The sequence below is a fragment of the Culex pipiens genome, chromosome 2, assembly GCF_016801865.2.
Source record: "Culex pipiens pallens isolate TS chromosome 2, TS_CPP_V2, whole genome shotgun sequence".
Lineage (NCBI taxonomy): Eukaryota > Metazoa > Arthropoda > Insecta > Diptera > Culicidae > Culex > Culex pipiens.
This window is the reverse complement of record NC_068938.1, coordinates 204,445,031-204,461,160: the sequence shown is the minus strand read 5'-3', so window position 1 is coordinate 204,461,160 and position 16,130 is coordinate 204,445,031. Positions and strand designations below refer to the sequence as shown.

At 33.3% G+C, this 16,130-nt stretch overlaps 2 protein-coding genes across 2 annotated transcripts in view; one reads left to right on the top strand and one right to left on the bottom strand.

Moving 5' to 3' along the window:
• Nucleotides 1-16,130, bottom strand: part of LOC120416350 (protein LTV1 homolog) — a 155,283-nt gene that overhangs the window by 21,842 nt on the left and 117,311 nt on the right. The window lies entirely within an intron of this gene.
• LOC120416382 (uncharacterized) lies at nt 3,022-11,876 on the top strand. The gene is made up of 4 exons (XM_039578117.2): nt 3,022-3,183; nt 3,248-3,439; nt 3,511-3,636; nt 11,575-11,876. Exons 1-4 carry the CDS (start codon nt 3,126-3,128, stop codon nt 11,823-11,825), a joined length of 627 nt encoding a protein of 208 aa, XP_039434051.1. The 5' UTR covers nt 3,022-3,125; the 3' UTR covers nt 11,826-11,876.

Sequence of the window (16,130 nt, the reverse complement as noted above, 5' to 3'; positions counted from 1 at the left end):
AGCTTTTTTTTTTAAAAAAAAGATCAGCAATGGTTAAGGGAAACACTAAGGCCGTTGCAAATATTTTTCAAAGTTTATGTCACCCGTCCCTTTAAAATTGGTCTGAAAAATCGTGGGGCAAAAAAATTGTTTTCCTAAAAAATTCACAATTTCCATGAAAATAGAAGTCTAATCAACTGAAAACAACCTAAAATGCATTTTTCTGCATTGATAATCATATTTAGCATGTTTGGGCTTGTTTAAAAATGTTTAGAATTTTTATTGAGAAAATAAAAGTGCAACATGGAGTTAAATTTTCTGTCAAGCTGCTGTGAAAGACTCCATGACAGCTGAGAATGTTTCACTCCACGTTACCGGCTCACATCTCTCTTTTTAATTTCTCAATGAAATTTCGCAAAAAATAAAATTTTCGTCAATACTTAGATATTTTGGAAACTAATGATGGCAAAACAACTGGACAGGTCAAGGGACAGGTGTATAATGTATTTTAAAACAGTTTTTTCATTTAAATTTTGAAACCATGGCTCGTAATTTCAACTTTTATGCTTTTTTATTTTTTTGCAATTCGTCTTTTTTGTCAAAGAAAAACTTCCACAAAGCTGCAGCAAAATAAAAAAAATCTTTTGGAATCGGCCGATTTTGTTGGAATTGAACACTAAAGCCCTATGTAAATTTTTGTGTACAACGGTAAAAAACACGATAAAAACCAATTTCTGATCACTTTTTTCCGTTTTAATACAAAAAAAAAATGACAAGACAACATTTTTTCGATGAATCAACTATGATCCCTTGGAACGAGCTGTCAAGCAGGACCTTTTCTGCGCAGAAGGGCCGTGAAGTTAATTTTTTTTAAAAATGGAATTAAAAATCCTTTTTAAATACCTTTCGGTGGTTCAAAGGGTGATTATACTCAGAAAAATAAGGCTTTATTTTAGGACCCGATTGGGTCCTAAAAAGAAGCTTAGATTGCTGATATTATTGTTACAGCGATAAAGCTTATTTTTCTGAGTACAATGACCATTTGTACGACCACAAAGAGTTTGAAATGGATTTTTAAATCAATTTAAAAAACTAACCTCGCGGTCCTCTTGACAGAAAAGCTCCTACTTGACAGCCAAGGGGACCAAGGGGACCATATTTAATCCATCGAAAAAATGTTGTCTTGTCAAAAAATGCATTTGCATTAAAATAAAAAAAAAGGAGTCAGAAATGGTTTTTTATCGTGTTTTTTTACCGTTGTACATAAAAATTGACATAGGGCTTTAGTACCCAATGTTCCCAATTTTTCACAATTTTTCCCAATTTTTCCCAAAACACCAAAACGATCAGAATTTGTTTTTTTCGAAAAAAAAAATTCGGAATATTTCAATGGCTTTTTTTGTGTGAACAGTCCCACATTTGTATAGATTCTTATATTGCGAGAAAAAAGATGCAAAATACCTTTGTTGGACAAATTTATGATGTTTTCAAATGTATGGATTGGCAACTAATTGATTTTTTTTTCATAAAGTTATTTTTATTAGGTCCTTTTCGGTACTGGGACCTTGTTAGGTCCGAGTCGCCTTTTGTAATTACATTGTTCTTAATACTAAGAGTAATTACAGAGGATCTTGTAACTAATTGAATCAAAAGCACGGATTTGCTGAAAATGCAAGCGGTTTACTCTTTTGAAGGTCAGGATACGAACATACAGTTGTCCGATGAAAAAGTTGAATTTTTTTTACTGTGGTAAATTTGGTCATCTTCTGGAAAAATATGTTATCATAGATAAATTTTCTTCAAGGAGTTTTAAAATAATGCGAAATCTAATGTTTTAAATCATAATTTAAAATTGACCTTTTCTGATTAAGTTAAAATTGGTGTGGCTGTTGATATATATTCTCATGCCATGTCGGTTAAAAGTTTGAAGGGGATTGACACTTTTTCGCCAAATGTCAGAATGACATGTGTTATCAAAATTTGTGCGATAAAATCTTCCCAAAAAATCCTCCAAATTTGTAAGCTTAACAACACGACTTTGATTTTATTTTGCATTTTTGGTAGGTTGAGGTGCCGTCTCCTATTTTTTAAACTTTAAATTAAACTTTTAGTGATGCAAAGCCTTCTTTGAAAACTGATATATTATTTTTCGAGTGTATGCTATTTCTCAACTACAACCTTCAACTTTTTCCTAAGAAATCAGAAATTCCCTTTTTTTCATTCACATCATTTTGTATCACCGTTTCGCAAAATTATATTGAGCTTTGTTTTTAGAAACAAATGATGCAAACTGCTGTCACTCAATTAGAAATTATTGCCATCAATAAAATCGATAAAATCATATTTAAATAATCCAAATACAGTATCTGTTCGGTAACTGGGCTGAGAACGTAGCCCTATCATCGAATGCTGCTCGCTAATTGGGCTGACCGAAAAATAACGAGGGAACCACCGATGCATAATATTTTCCAAATGAAATATAAAAATAAAGGTTACTCAAATGCATTTACAATGCTTACTTTCCATATTTCTTTAATTGTGATTTGAAATTAAATAAAAGTTTGAAAACAGTATTTTTATTTATTGAACTTGATTATTGCATCCATTAACCCCTCGGTCATTTCGGTTTGTTTTGGTTTTTTGACGTTTGTCAGCTTTTTAACTGGGCTTCGGCCCAGTTACCGAACAATTACTGTAGTTTTAATCTATTAAAAATCTCATCCCAAATATTCGTTCAAAAGAATCTATCTTCAGGCTGAACCGTCTATCATTTTATGGCACATCCTGTCGCTAAGCTTTCGAGAAAGCTCTGTACACGTGCCCAAGCTTTGCTCGAAACATTTCACGCATCCCCGGAAGTTTCGCAAATTCAAACAAATTTTAACCAAACAACGCCGTTTGGCCTCCGACGCGACTTCTTATCAGCAAATGCCTTGCCACCTTTGGAGTGGCCATCCATTGAACGTTTTTTCTTTTAAATCGATAAGATAAGATAGCTTCAATTAGTGAAATCTTCGCTGTAGGTCTGGCTGGCGCAAACAGTCACTTCTTTGTCATAAACGTTGTCGGACGGTGATTTATGGGCTTTTTCGGGAAGAATTAGATCGGTGATAAGCTTTTGGGGGTGGTTTGATTTTTAAGGGGCAATGCACCATCGATTATGGTTGCTAGTGACAGTGATTTATGTCACCTGTGCTGTTGGCGGTAATTATTCACCTTTGTTAGGGTTTGTGGAGAAATCTTGGTCTCTAAACTTGGAAACTTTCAGTCGAAGACGAGGACGACCCTCGGCAGACGACCCTATCGCCAGCTGAGGAGTACAAGAACAATCCGTACTGCTTCCGGTTCACGTGGCTCGGGCCAAAGTACAACAAGGATAGTCAGTACAAGAATGTTTCCTGCGAAAATCTGCTGAAGAAGGCCACCGGAATTCCGTGCTTTCATCCGCTGGTGGTGACGAGTAATGCTTTAAGCCTCTTTAGAGTGTTGAAATTCTCTTGAAATAGTGCACTTTTTTTTTGTCTTCGTCAGATAACAGTAATGTTCCGGACACGGAGTACATGTGGAGCGAGTACAAGGACAAGCCGTCCCAGATTGCGTGTCGGCTGGTCCGGGGAGAGGTCTGCGCTCGGTTCACCTATCGGTACAATGGGGCAAGTAAGTTGATGAATAACATTGCCAAATTATTCAGTTACTGTTTTTTAGTATGTTTTGGTTTTAATGATTATTTTTTTAAAAAATATTCTATACTGTTTTCCACAACTTTAAAAATTTAAAGACAAAGGAAAGTTAATCTTTCTTCGAAATGATTTTATCTGAGAATTTTTGAGTTTCTTTTTCTATACATGTTTATTAAAATAGAACATTCTTTAATATATCCTGAACGATTAAACTATATTTCGATCGAGCTAAAACTTTGAACAGGAAGATAGTTCCACAATTAAGCATGGTTGTTGGAGCAAAAATCAATATAAAATTAATCGAAATGAAATTAATGCTTTGGTGAACTATTTGAGCCACTCATTGATATAACTAATTTTTTTTTAAAGCATTTTTGTTTGTGAGCAATTCTCTACGAAATCGGTCTTTTTTCTTCAATTTTAATTTTTGCATTTTTTAATCCGACTGAAACTTTTTTGGTGCCTTCGGTATGCCCAAAGAAGCCATTTTGCATCATTAGTTTGTCCATATAATTTTCCATACAAATTTTGCAGCTGTCCATACAAAAATGATGTATGAAAATTCAAAAATCTGTATCTTTTGAAGGAATTTTTTGATCGATTTGGTGTCTTGGCCAAAGTTGTAGGTATGGATACGGACTACACTGGAAAAATATGATACACGGTAAAAAAATTTGGTGATTTTTTTATTTAACTTTTTATCACTAAAACTTGATTTACAAAAAAACACTATTTTTAATTTTTTTATATTTTGATATGTTTTAGAGGACATAAAAAGCCAACTTTTCAGAAATTTCTAGGTAAAAGATCGGAAAATTTCACGACTGTTTCATATTTTAACATTGAAAATCGGGCCATTAGTTGCTGATTTATCGACATTAGAAAATGGTGTGTTGTTTGGGTGGGACTTAGAAAAAATCTTTTTCCTGTTTTAAACCTTTGCATTGCAATATCTCAGCAACTAAAGGTCGTATCAACAAAGTCCGAAGAAGCAAAATATAGAGAATTTTTTCAGCACTTCAAAAATATTTTTTTCAAAAGTGTGCAAACATGTGCACTTATTTAAAAAAATGAAAAACTGCGACTATTTTTAAAAAAGTCACTTAAATATGGATTTAACTTGAAAACGGTGCACTTTATCAAAATTTCACTAAATTACTTTTTGATTGCAAATTTTATTTTACATCGAAAAATGAAGTTGAAAAATTTTTGCGACCAAAATTTCGATTTTTTGAAAAAATCAGTATTGATTCAAAAATTCATAACTCGGTCAATGATTTTTTACACAACCTGGAAATTTCTGAAAAGTTGGCATTTTATGTCCTCTAAAACATATAAAAAAAATTGTGTTTTTTTGTAAATCAAGTTTTAGTGATAAAAAGTTAAATAAAAAAATCACCAATTTTTTTTTACCGTGTATCATTTTTTCCCAGTGTAGTGCGTATCCATACCTACAACTTTGCCGAAGACACCAAATCGATCAAAAAATTCCTTCAAAAGGTACAGATTTTTGAATTTTCATACATCAATTTTGTATGGACAGCTGCAAAATTTGTATGGAAAATTATATGGACAAACTAATGATGCAAAATGGCTTCTTTGGGCATACCAAAGGCACCAAAAAAGTTTCAGTCGGATTAAAAAATACAAAAAAAAAATCGAATGACCGAAATCCTAGAGAACTGCTCTTGTAGAAGAGTCATGGTTAAAAAAAATAGGAAAAAGGGTTGGAAAATGTACTTGAGCGTTTAAAAATGTCAATATTCAAATTTTCAAAAATTCAAATGAAAATTAGCATTAACATCTTAACGTATATATCATATTGCCCCCGAAACATAGTTTAAACCAGGGGTGACCAAAGCATGGCCCGCTAGGTGATTTTTTGTGGCCCGCGGACCCATTTTGTCACATCTGTAATTGATTTTTTAATTCCAAAAAATTTAGGTTAAATTTATGCTTTTTTGTGAACCTTTTTAGTTTTTGTTATTATAAAAGTTATAATTGTTTCCATATTTTGATCCCGATTATATGAAACAAATAAAAATCTAACTTATAAAAACATTGTAAGTGACACGTTTAAATGTGATTTAAAAGACTAAATTTTGTCAAAATTTTCATCAAACATTTTTGGAAACGAGTAATAGAGCGTTCTTCGCAGGAAACTGTAAAGATAGCTAAAATATTAGTATATAATAATTCAAAAAATATTACGTACGGTCTTTTATTACCTGGGCCTCAAACTTATTGCATTTGGAAACCTTTCTCCTCGTGATTTGAACTCATAACGTGTGGGTTACGAATGCAAGTATGTGTAATGTGAAAATTGCTTTATCGTTAGAATTAAACATTAAATATTTTAAAATAAAATTACGCCACTACTACAACGTTTGTGCCACTCATTCTTAAATATATTTAAAACATAAATAAAAAATCAATTGAAATACATACGCATTCAACTAAATACCTTTTGATGTTCATTATATTTGTGAAATCTCGATTGTATTGAGTCAAAATTGTTGTATTGATTTCAATGATTTTTGAGGCACGAAAGATCCAATGAAAAGCAGATGAACAATACTTATGTTGCTATTTTTTTTTGATTTTCAGATTTTAATAAAATTTCACCATTGAATTCGGAGCATTTTTTTTTGTTTTCTTATATTTAAATGATTTTTTTCTAAAAACGCCTGAAATTTCAAAAATAAAAAAACTTCAAGCAATACATGCCTAATTCAGTTTTATTGATCGATAGCACTATTTTATTTTTTTTCAAATTTTTATCTCGTTTGGCCCGCAAGCTCATGCGAACTTCAAATTTAGCCCGCCATTCAAAAACATTGAGCACCCCTGGTTTAAACCAACCCCTTTTAGAAATTCGACTAATGGACGGAATGAAATGGACGTAAAGGCTTAAACAATAAATTTGGATTCTTAACATTTTTTAGCGTTGACTTTGATTTTTAAATTTAAAAATTATATGTTTAATAAGAACAAGAAATTCTGCCAAAATCATGTTTTGACATTGAACGTCGAATCAATAGTTTTCGAGAAAGGAAAATTTATTAGACACCGAGAAAATCTATTTTGCAACAAAAATTATACGTTTAATGAAAATTGGAGGAAAATTTCTCAGTTTTTCAAAAACATATTTTGCTGGAGTGAATATTCTTTTTGAAGTTAATTTTAGGCCGTTGTAAATATTTTTCTAAGTTTATTTTTTAATCATTTAAAAAAATCAATTGAAATAAACAATCATGTCCTGGTTTCCATTTTATTTTTGATGTAGAAGAATTTCCAAAATATTTTTTTTTAATTTAAGACGTCTTTCAGGAATCAGCAAGACTGCCCGTGTTTGCATATGTTTCTTGGACGCTTTTGTGTCAGTTTTAAATTAATGATTAAATTTTGTTCCTAATCAAACACTCCTTTATAGAAACAACCAAAACAACCAATTAGGTTCAAAATCTCAACAATTAGAATTACGCAAATACGTTTTTATATTTTAAAAAACTTGTCATTGTTGTCTTAAAAAAAAATAATTTTTTTGTAAAATTTATTTTATTCTTTTTAAGTTTTTTTTCTAGAAAATGTGTCAGGGGTAGAATAACCGCAAAAAAAAACATGTTTGCTTAAAAGCTTTCTTCACCCGCGAAAGAGAGAGATAGAGGAGGCAGCAAATCACACAAAACAAAACCGCTGCCGAACTTCTCCAAGTTTATCAATCTGTTAATGATTTTTAGTAGAGCGTCCAATTTCCCGGGGTTGCAAATATCCCGGGAAATGGGAAATTTCCAACCAATTTCCCGGGAAATTTTAAATTTATTGAAAATTGTTATATCTTGGTTTTGATTTATATTATGCAACTTAATTGTATAGGACAGCGACTTTAATGGCGAAAACAAGTGTGAAGATACTGCATATAAAAAATTATACAACTGCAAGAAAAAAATATTTTTCTTATTTTGTAAACTCCAATCGCACAATAAATCTAAAAAATACCTACCTCAAGTGTTTTTGATGAGAAGTATTTTTTAGTGTTTAGACAGTAAGTTTAAAAATGAATCCATACTGCAAAATCATAAAATTCATTTGCCTTGCCAATGTGACCAGCTTGAGAGAGTGTGGATTGACACATAAAAATGAAATTAAAAAAAAAACATGCGAAAATTATGTTTTTCATGATAAATTACTTTTTAAAACAAATCATACTCATTTCAACTCTTGAACAAAACGGCAAGGCTTTTAAAATTTTTTTCTTCTTGCACAAAACTAATTGAAAAATTTTGAGATGCCAATTCGATTTCCAACTTATTTGATCATAATAAACAAAAACGTAAAAAATCTCAATTTTACTTTTTCGGTAAGGGAGTAATATTATATATTGTTAATGAAATAACACCAATTATTCTTTTAAAAGCTTACCTTAATTGTATCTGAATTTCCAGATTCTTCAGGAATTTAAATTATCAGAATTAAATCTTGATGATAAAATTTGTCAATAATGTTGAGTTTCTCCATTTTTTTCCAGAGCATTTTAAAAAATGGTTCATAAAAGTCAAGAAAATGCATACTTTTGCTTTAATTTCGGGAATTCCCGGAAAATTTATAAATTTCCCGAGAAACGGGAAATAATTTTTTTCGGGAAATCCCGGGAATTTTTTTCCGGGACGGGAAATTAGACGCTCAAATTTTTAGTGAATTTTCTTGTATGCACTGCTTAAAATTATTTATTTCGCGGTTCTTGTAGTCTTTTATTTGACAGGTTGACAGGGCTATATAAACAGGCACTGGTGATGCCAGAGATTTTGTTTATTTTACTTTATTTAAATTCATTATTAATAAGACTTTACTAAAGTAACTTTTGATCATTTTTGGTGGAGGGGTAGTTTATTAGGAGTCTAGTTAGGAGTACTTTAAGAATATGCAATAACTCAGAAAGTGTCAAAATGTACATGATGCCTTTTGAAATGTTGCCGTCGAAGTGTTTTGAAACAGTTTTTGTTGAACCATTTGAACATTTTAGAGAAATTGTTTGAAACGAGTTTGGATTTATAAACCTTTTCATGATAAGATTAAGATTCCTAAACGATAAATCTCGCATTCAACATCTTGAATAGAATGCATTCATCTAATTATAAATAAATGTAGATTTAATGTTACTTTGAGAGTAAAATTATGCATAAACGAACGAGTATGGAAATAATTGATATATTTGAGTGCTGATTGTAGCTACATAGATCCTATCTTTCCGCAGCCGGCTGTCTAAGATTTGATCTCAACTAAATATTCGTGTCGGGATAAACTATAAAATTTACAACAACTAAATAGAAACTAGCTCGACAGCCTTGAGAATAAAGCATCACTTTCTAAATATTATAACTTCCAATAACTAAACGTGAATCGTCTCGACAGCAGCATCCGATTGCTTGCCTTGAGAATAAAGAAACTAAATTAAACATCACTTATGCCAACGGTCGTATCGCTTGCTTAGGGCGACTCCTAGACCATAGCCTTTCACAACTACCAACTCCCCGCGACACTTACGCAACCTTGTTGTTTAAATTCGATCAAATTTGGTCAAACGGTCAGTTTAATCAAGTTCCACTATAGGGTTGGGCCTGCGGTTTCGCTACCTTTTTCTAAGTAAGTTCAGCATCAACACTTCCCGTGCTCCTGATCCTTATTCCTGCCCCGGTGAATGGTGGAGATGGGAGCGGCCGACAATGGATGGCTTTTATGGTGCTGCCTGTCCTGTTCTGGTAGAATTGGTTTTAATTCCTTTTAATCAATTTCTAAGCAACCTGGGCTAGACAATCATCACATATACATGACGAAATCCAGTCTGCAACCCGCTAAGATCACCATCTCCATGCGAATGCGAATGCGAAATTGTTTGAAACGAGTTTGGATGGAATTGTATAAACAAATTTTATATTTTGCTCCTCCATCAAAACGAATCCGTGGAAACCGTTTATGGAGAAGCATGGTTTTTGATATTTGTTAAATTTTGTCAAATTACATCAAGCTTTATGTACCACTAAGCAGCATTGATACAGTATTGTTTTAGGAAAGCAATTAAACAGGATTTTTTTGGAAGGATTTCAATTATAAAATAGTCTCAGGATGAGTTTAAGTTCAATTATTACAAACAAATTATCCTGCTAAGCTTTTCATTTTAACTTGATTACTTACTTCTAGAGCGTCCAATTTCCCGTCCCGGGAAAAAAATTCCCGGGAATTCCCGGGATTTCCCGAAAAAAAATATTTCCCGTTTCCCGGGAAATTTCAAAATTTCCCGGGAATTCCCGAAATTCAAGCGGAAGAATACATTTTCTTAACTTTTTGGTACATTTTTGAAACTTCAAAATAAATAATGAAAGCACTAAATTTTATTTTATCAGATTTAATTTTCTGTTCTTATTGAACTTATCAGTTCGTCTGAAAATTTCATGTCAAACTTTATTTCAGATGATATTAATTTCTGAAGCATTCACAACTTGGAATAGATTTTGTTTATTTGTTGGGCAACAATAATTACAATATTATGAAATGAAAATAAACAATTAAAATGTGTTATATCATTTGAAAATAAGGTACCTCTTCCCCCCAAGATCAAAATTTATTTTGTTTACGTTTTGTTTATCATGACCAAATTGGAAGAAAATTAAATTGGTATGTCTCTAAGAGGATTTTTTCAGGAAAAATTAGGTTAATTTGTTTAAAAGTGTTTGAGAAATTACAGTTGAAAGTTGAAAATTTATAGAGCACTAGAACTACCAAGGGCGTAAGATTTAATAAAAAAAAACTACTTCGTATTCCCAAAAAATGCAAACATATTTCAAATAGTTTTGAGTTGTGATTACATAAAAATGGTATTTCAAGTGAATAGCCGATTTTAAAAGTAAATTCAATACTTATCGATTTATTCATGAGATTAAACCAGTTAGTTTTGTTCTGGATAAATTATTTGCCATGAAAAACATATTTTCTTTATTATATTTTGTTTCATTTCAATGTTTTGTCACAGACTGGATTTGGATTCTCTCCCCACGTGTTGGCTATAAAGAAAACATTGCACACACACACGGTGATGCACTGAAACGTCAAAGGGCCAAGGGATACGGTGGCGCCACCGACGACGTTCGTGTCTTGTTGCGGTACTACGGCATCCATTTTTTGACTGATTTGAATTTGAAATGACGGTTTTAGTTGGCGATGGTTTGAAAAAGAGTTACACGTCTGTTTGTCTGTGGTTTTGTCATGAAAAACACATTTGCTGCATGATTTTTTTTTTCATTTAATCTAAATTATCAATTTTATTCATGACCATATTCTCTAAGCTCTATATCGTTTTGGAGCACGGATTAATTTTACTCACTTTCCAAACACTCTGATTTAAAAATTAAACCTAGCTACTTCTTATCAATACAAAATACTAATAATTATTTTTTGATATTTTGAACGAATTGAAAGATTTAAAGATTTTCTTGAAGTTGTATTTTTTTACAAGCAGCCATAGTAATGATTGAACCTAACACTTATTTTGACCATTATAGTTGCTATTTTATACTATTTTGTTGCAAAATATTAACCAAAATTAGGATCAGAACAATTTTTGATAAATTTAAAATTTCCCGGGAATTCCCGGGATTTCCCGGGAAATTTGTTGAAAATTTCCCGTTTCCCGGGAATTCTGTAACCCCGGGAAATTGGACGCTCTACTTACTTCCTTCTGAACAATTTATTATTCGATTTCAGTTGAAAACGTCATTTTAATGCTGATCAGAGCTTATATGCCAACATTAGATGCACGATGAAATTACTGTTCCCATAGTTGGATTTTTTTTAACTTTTTGAATTTAATATATTTAAAATAGTACATAAAACAATAACAAAAGTCTTGTTTTTTATACAGTCGAAAACATCACGTACATGTGCGCCAAGATGAACGTGGACAACGAATCTTCGACGGCGTCCACGTGCTACACGGAGGACCGCAGCGGGCGCGAAATCGAGGTCTGCGTGTGCGAATCGGCCGCCGGCAAGACACCCTGCAACCGGGCCGCGACCACCCTTCTGCTGGACCAGCTGGAGCGGCCCCTGTTCCTGGCGGGGCTGGCCATCGTTCAGCTGCTGGCCCTCCGGATGAGCGGAATCGGACGATAATGTGGCTTGTATGGTTTGTTCCAAATAAAAGGCATTGTTTTGTATTTTTGACAGAGAAGCGTGTTGCATACTTTCGGGCGTTAAAAAGTTTGACATGTTAGCGTGAAACTCATAGTTTCGAATTTCACACTCGAATTCCCGCAGTTGCACGAAATTTCCCACCGGAAACCGGGCTCCAACCAAAGAACGCGCGGTCCGGTTGTTCTGGCAAAAGTCGGTCCAACTGACATGTGGTCACGTCAGCGAGTTCGGTTTTAATTCGATTCGTCAGCGGAAATTGCGTTAGCAAATTATGATAATTTGCGCAACAGAGTCACACCGTGAAAAGACTCAAATTTTGCGCTGGTGGAAAATCATACGTATTTGACAATTGCATTGTTCCGTGATGGCATCAGGAAGTGGGGTTTCCCGCACAGAAACGCGGAACGCGACGCCGAACGGATGGCAACACTGCGGTGGTGGTGTCGACGTGTGACTTCCTCCCGCGTTGATCGTGGTGCTGGAAATTGAACATATTTCTGGAGTTTTTTTTGAAAAGGTCCAATAAACCAAATTTCCAGTTTTGGCTTTTTGGGTGTTTTTAGAACCGCCTTGAGTCAGGGGTATTGAAAAACACCCAAAAAGCAAAAACTGAAAATTTGGTTTATTGGTCCTTTTCAAAAAAAAACTCCAGATTTTTGGGATTCATTTCGTGCCTGGGGCGGGGAGAGAGGTACCGCAACTACACTGAGAGTCAGGGATAGTGCATATATAGAATTAATTACTGTTTTCCGTTGGTGGTTGTTTGGACGTGGTTCCAGGGCTGAAAGTTGGCCGTTAGAATGGTACCCAAAGGTTACTAGCTCAATTTTCAAAACATAAACACATTCTGAATTGCGCAATCAGTTTTTTTGCGATTTTGCTCTTTAAAAAAATTGATTCGGATTATTGAATCATTTGACGGAATTTGAATTTGGGGATCTTTTTATATTTGAAAGGATAAGTTTCGTAGCTTCTTTTTGAATAAATGTTGAAAAATACTTTTGACTTAAATTAAGAATCTGGTGTACTGGTACAGGTATCAACTTGTGGTAATTGTGAGAATGTTTTTGTTACGTTTCATGCTATTAATTGTAAACAACTCTGAATAAGATTTCCTGTCTTTATCGATCACAACGATTTTAAAACAAACAATTTTGGCTGCTGTCCATACAAAAATTGTACGTAAATATTCAAACAGCTGTAACTTTTGAGTGAATTTTCTGAGCAATCTGGTGTCTTCGGCAAAGGCGTAAGTATATGCGGAAAAAAATGCAGATTTTTTGATCAACCTTTTTTTTTCACAAAAACTCAATTTCCCAAAATATGTATTTTTTTATTTTCGAAATTTTTTTGATATGTTTTAGGGGACAAAAACACGCAACTTTTGAGCCATAGAGAAATGTGGTCAAAAATTCTGCCGCTGGGTTATGATTTTTTGAAAAATATAGTGATTTTTGTAAAAAATGGAAATTTCATGCAAAAGCAAATTTGACGTAATTTTTCAATGCAAAATTGAATTTTCAATCGAAAAGTACCTTACAGATTTTTTGATATAGGGCTCTATTTTCAAGAAAGTTTGATTTCAGTGAAATATTTGCAGTTTTACGATTTTTAAAAATAGTGACCATGAGTGACCAACCGCTTAAAGAAAAAGAAACACGAAAATTGAAGTTTTCTGAGTCTCACCAAAACAACCTACCATTTTCTAATGTCGATATCTCAGCAACTAATGGTCCGATTTTCAATGTTAAAACATGAAACATTAGTTAAATTTTCCGATCTTTTTGAAAAAAATATTTTGAAAAAACTTTAATCAAGACTAGCATTTTAAATAGACGTAATATTCAATGTTTGGCCCTTTTCAAATGTTAGTCTTGATTTAAAAATTTCCAACAAATTTTTTCGAAGGGATCGGAAGATTTCACGAATGTTTCTTGTTTTAACATTGTAAATCGGACTATTGGTTGCTGAGATATCGACATTAGAAAATGTACAGCACCGCAAAAAAAAAATTTCTCGCAAAAATAAAATTTTCGTCAATATTAAGAATTTTTGGAAATCAATGATTGTAAAACAACTGGACAGGTGTATGATGCATTTTAAAACACAATTTTCATTCAAATGTTGACACAGTGGCCTGTAATTTTTAGCCTTTTTTATTTGTTTGCCCCTCGCTCGACTTTGATCAGAGTCGAGGGACATAAACTTCAAAAAATATTTGCAATGGCCTAACTTAAAAACGGTCAACTTTATCAAAATTTCACTAAATTACTTTTTGATTGCAAATTGATGTTTCCTAAAACATATCAGAAAATGAGAAAAAAATAAAAATAGTGTTTTTTTGCAATTCAAGTTTTAGTGACAAAAAGTTAAATAAAAAATCACCAATTTTTTTTACCGTGTATCATTTTTTTCCAGTGTAGCTCGTATCCATACCTACAACTTTGCCAAAGACCAAATCGATCGAAAAATTCCTTCAAAAGATACAAATTTTTGAATTTTTATACATCATTTTTGTATGGACAGCTGCCAAATTTGTATGGAAAATTATATGGAACCGAGCAGACGGAAATAACACGGGAATAACATTTTTTGATATTTGAAAATACTAGGCCAATAACATTTTATGTTATTTATAACAAGATTTGTTATTCGACGTTATGATTTTTTTGTTATTGGATTGTTATTGTAATAACAGACTAATAACATTTTTAGTTATTCTTCGAACAAAACTTTGTTATTATTTTTTGTTATTTTAACAACTAATCCGATCATCCGAATAACAGTTTCAGGTATTCTTCCATAACAAAAAATGTTATTCCAAAGTTGTTTTGGCTTACAACCAATATCAGACCAATAACAAATTTTGTTATGATAACATAAACTGTTATGAAACCCTTATGCAAAAATGGATTTTTCAAGAAGATTCCATAACACTTTCTGTTATTTTAACAATATTTGTTATTGAAATGGCATGAATTTTGTTATTACCGTCTTCCCGGGGACAAACTCATGATGCAAAATGGCTTCTTTGGGCATACCGAAGGCACCAAGAGTTTCAGCCGGATTGAAAAATACAAAAATTAAATTAAAAAAAAGACCGATTTCGTAGAGAATTGCTCAAAGATTTGACAAGTTAAATTTGAACCTATTTTTACTTTCAAAAGTTCAACAATTTGAACCATTCTACCCCGACCCAAAACCAGTCAGTAGGCGCCCAGAAATGGTTTCGTGGCAGGCCACACGTCCAGCAGCCAACGCCTGCTGCTGCTGCGTCACTCTGGGGCTGCCAGTTTGTCAGATATCACCGGGATGATGTCCCGGAAAATGACTAGAATGCAAGACCAGGACACACACACCGCACACACATGTTGAAATTCGCTCATGTGCATCAAATTTGTATGAAAATGTAATATTTATCGCCGCATTTAATATTCACGTCCCCACGTGGGGCTGGTTGGCTTGGCCGGTTTTTGGCCGATGTGACGTTTTGAGGCGCGTTGACGCGTGCTAGTGACAATTGGTTCATGTGGGGTGGCTTTTCGTGGTGACGGTGTTTTGGAAACAAGTTTTTTTTTTTTTATATTCAAAAATATTAATTATAGCAAACTTTACCATATCAATTATTTAAAGTACAATATCAAATTAATATTGAAAAACTTTTTTTACGATTTCCTTTATTAAGTTACCGATTTTATTCACTCTGTTGTTGTTGTCACTTCCAACCAGCTACACAATGATATCCAACTAAAAAGCCATTGCCTCGAGCGCTTTCAGAAGCCGGCCCACCCCCACCCAAAATCACAATGGTTGTCAAATCGAATGTTTAACTGATTTGTCTGAGCTTCATTCAAGCTTCGTGACGACCACCCATTTCAGCCCACTTAATTCAACTGCCTTCCCCCACCCCCCCGCTCATCCGAAAAAGATTAAGCGACATTTCGCACGCGCTCCGTTTATATCCATTTAAAGCTCCCGCGAATAAAGTGAAAATTTAATTAAGTTTTCTTCTGCGTGATGAGAAGGACGAGGACATCGTCTGCTTTCTCTCACTCCCCCCATCTCACGCAATTAGTGCTTAATTGGGCGACGTGCGATTAGAGCGAGATGGCATCAAGTGCGAACAAGATGATCACATTTTGGGAGAGGAAAAAAAGAGGGAAGGGGCGGGGAAAGGGCATTGAACTGTTTCTATCTACTTTTTTTAAACTAGATAATGAGCAGAGATGTGGATTTTTTTTCAATAAATCGGTAAGAGTGAGAGATAAAAATTAAAATAGGAAT

Bases quoted from the DNA above. Each gene is read 5' to 3' on its own strand.
- LOC120416382 (XM_039578117.2), top strand. From the start codon at position 3,126: ATGCACCATCGATTATGGTTGCTAGTGACAGTGATTTATGTCACCTGT. The intron at 3,184-3,247 runs GTAATTATTCAC...GGAAACTTTCAG, and splicing joins TGTCACCTGTGCTGTTGGCG to TCGAAGACGAGGACGACCCT. The intron at 3,637-11,574 runs GTAAGTTGATGA...TTTTTTATACAG, and splicing joins CTATCGGTACAATGGGGCAA to TCGAAAACATCACGTACATG.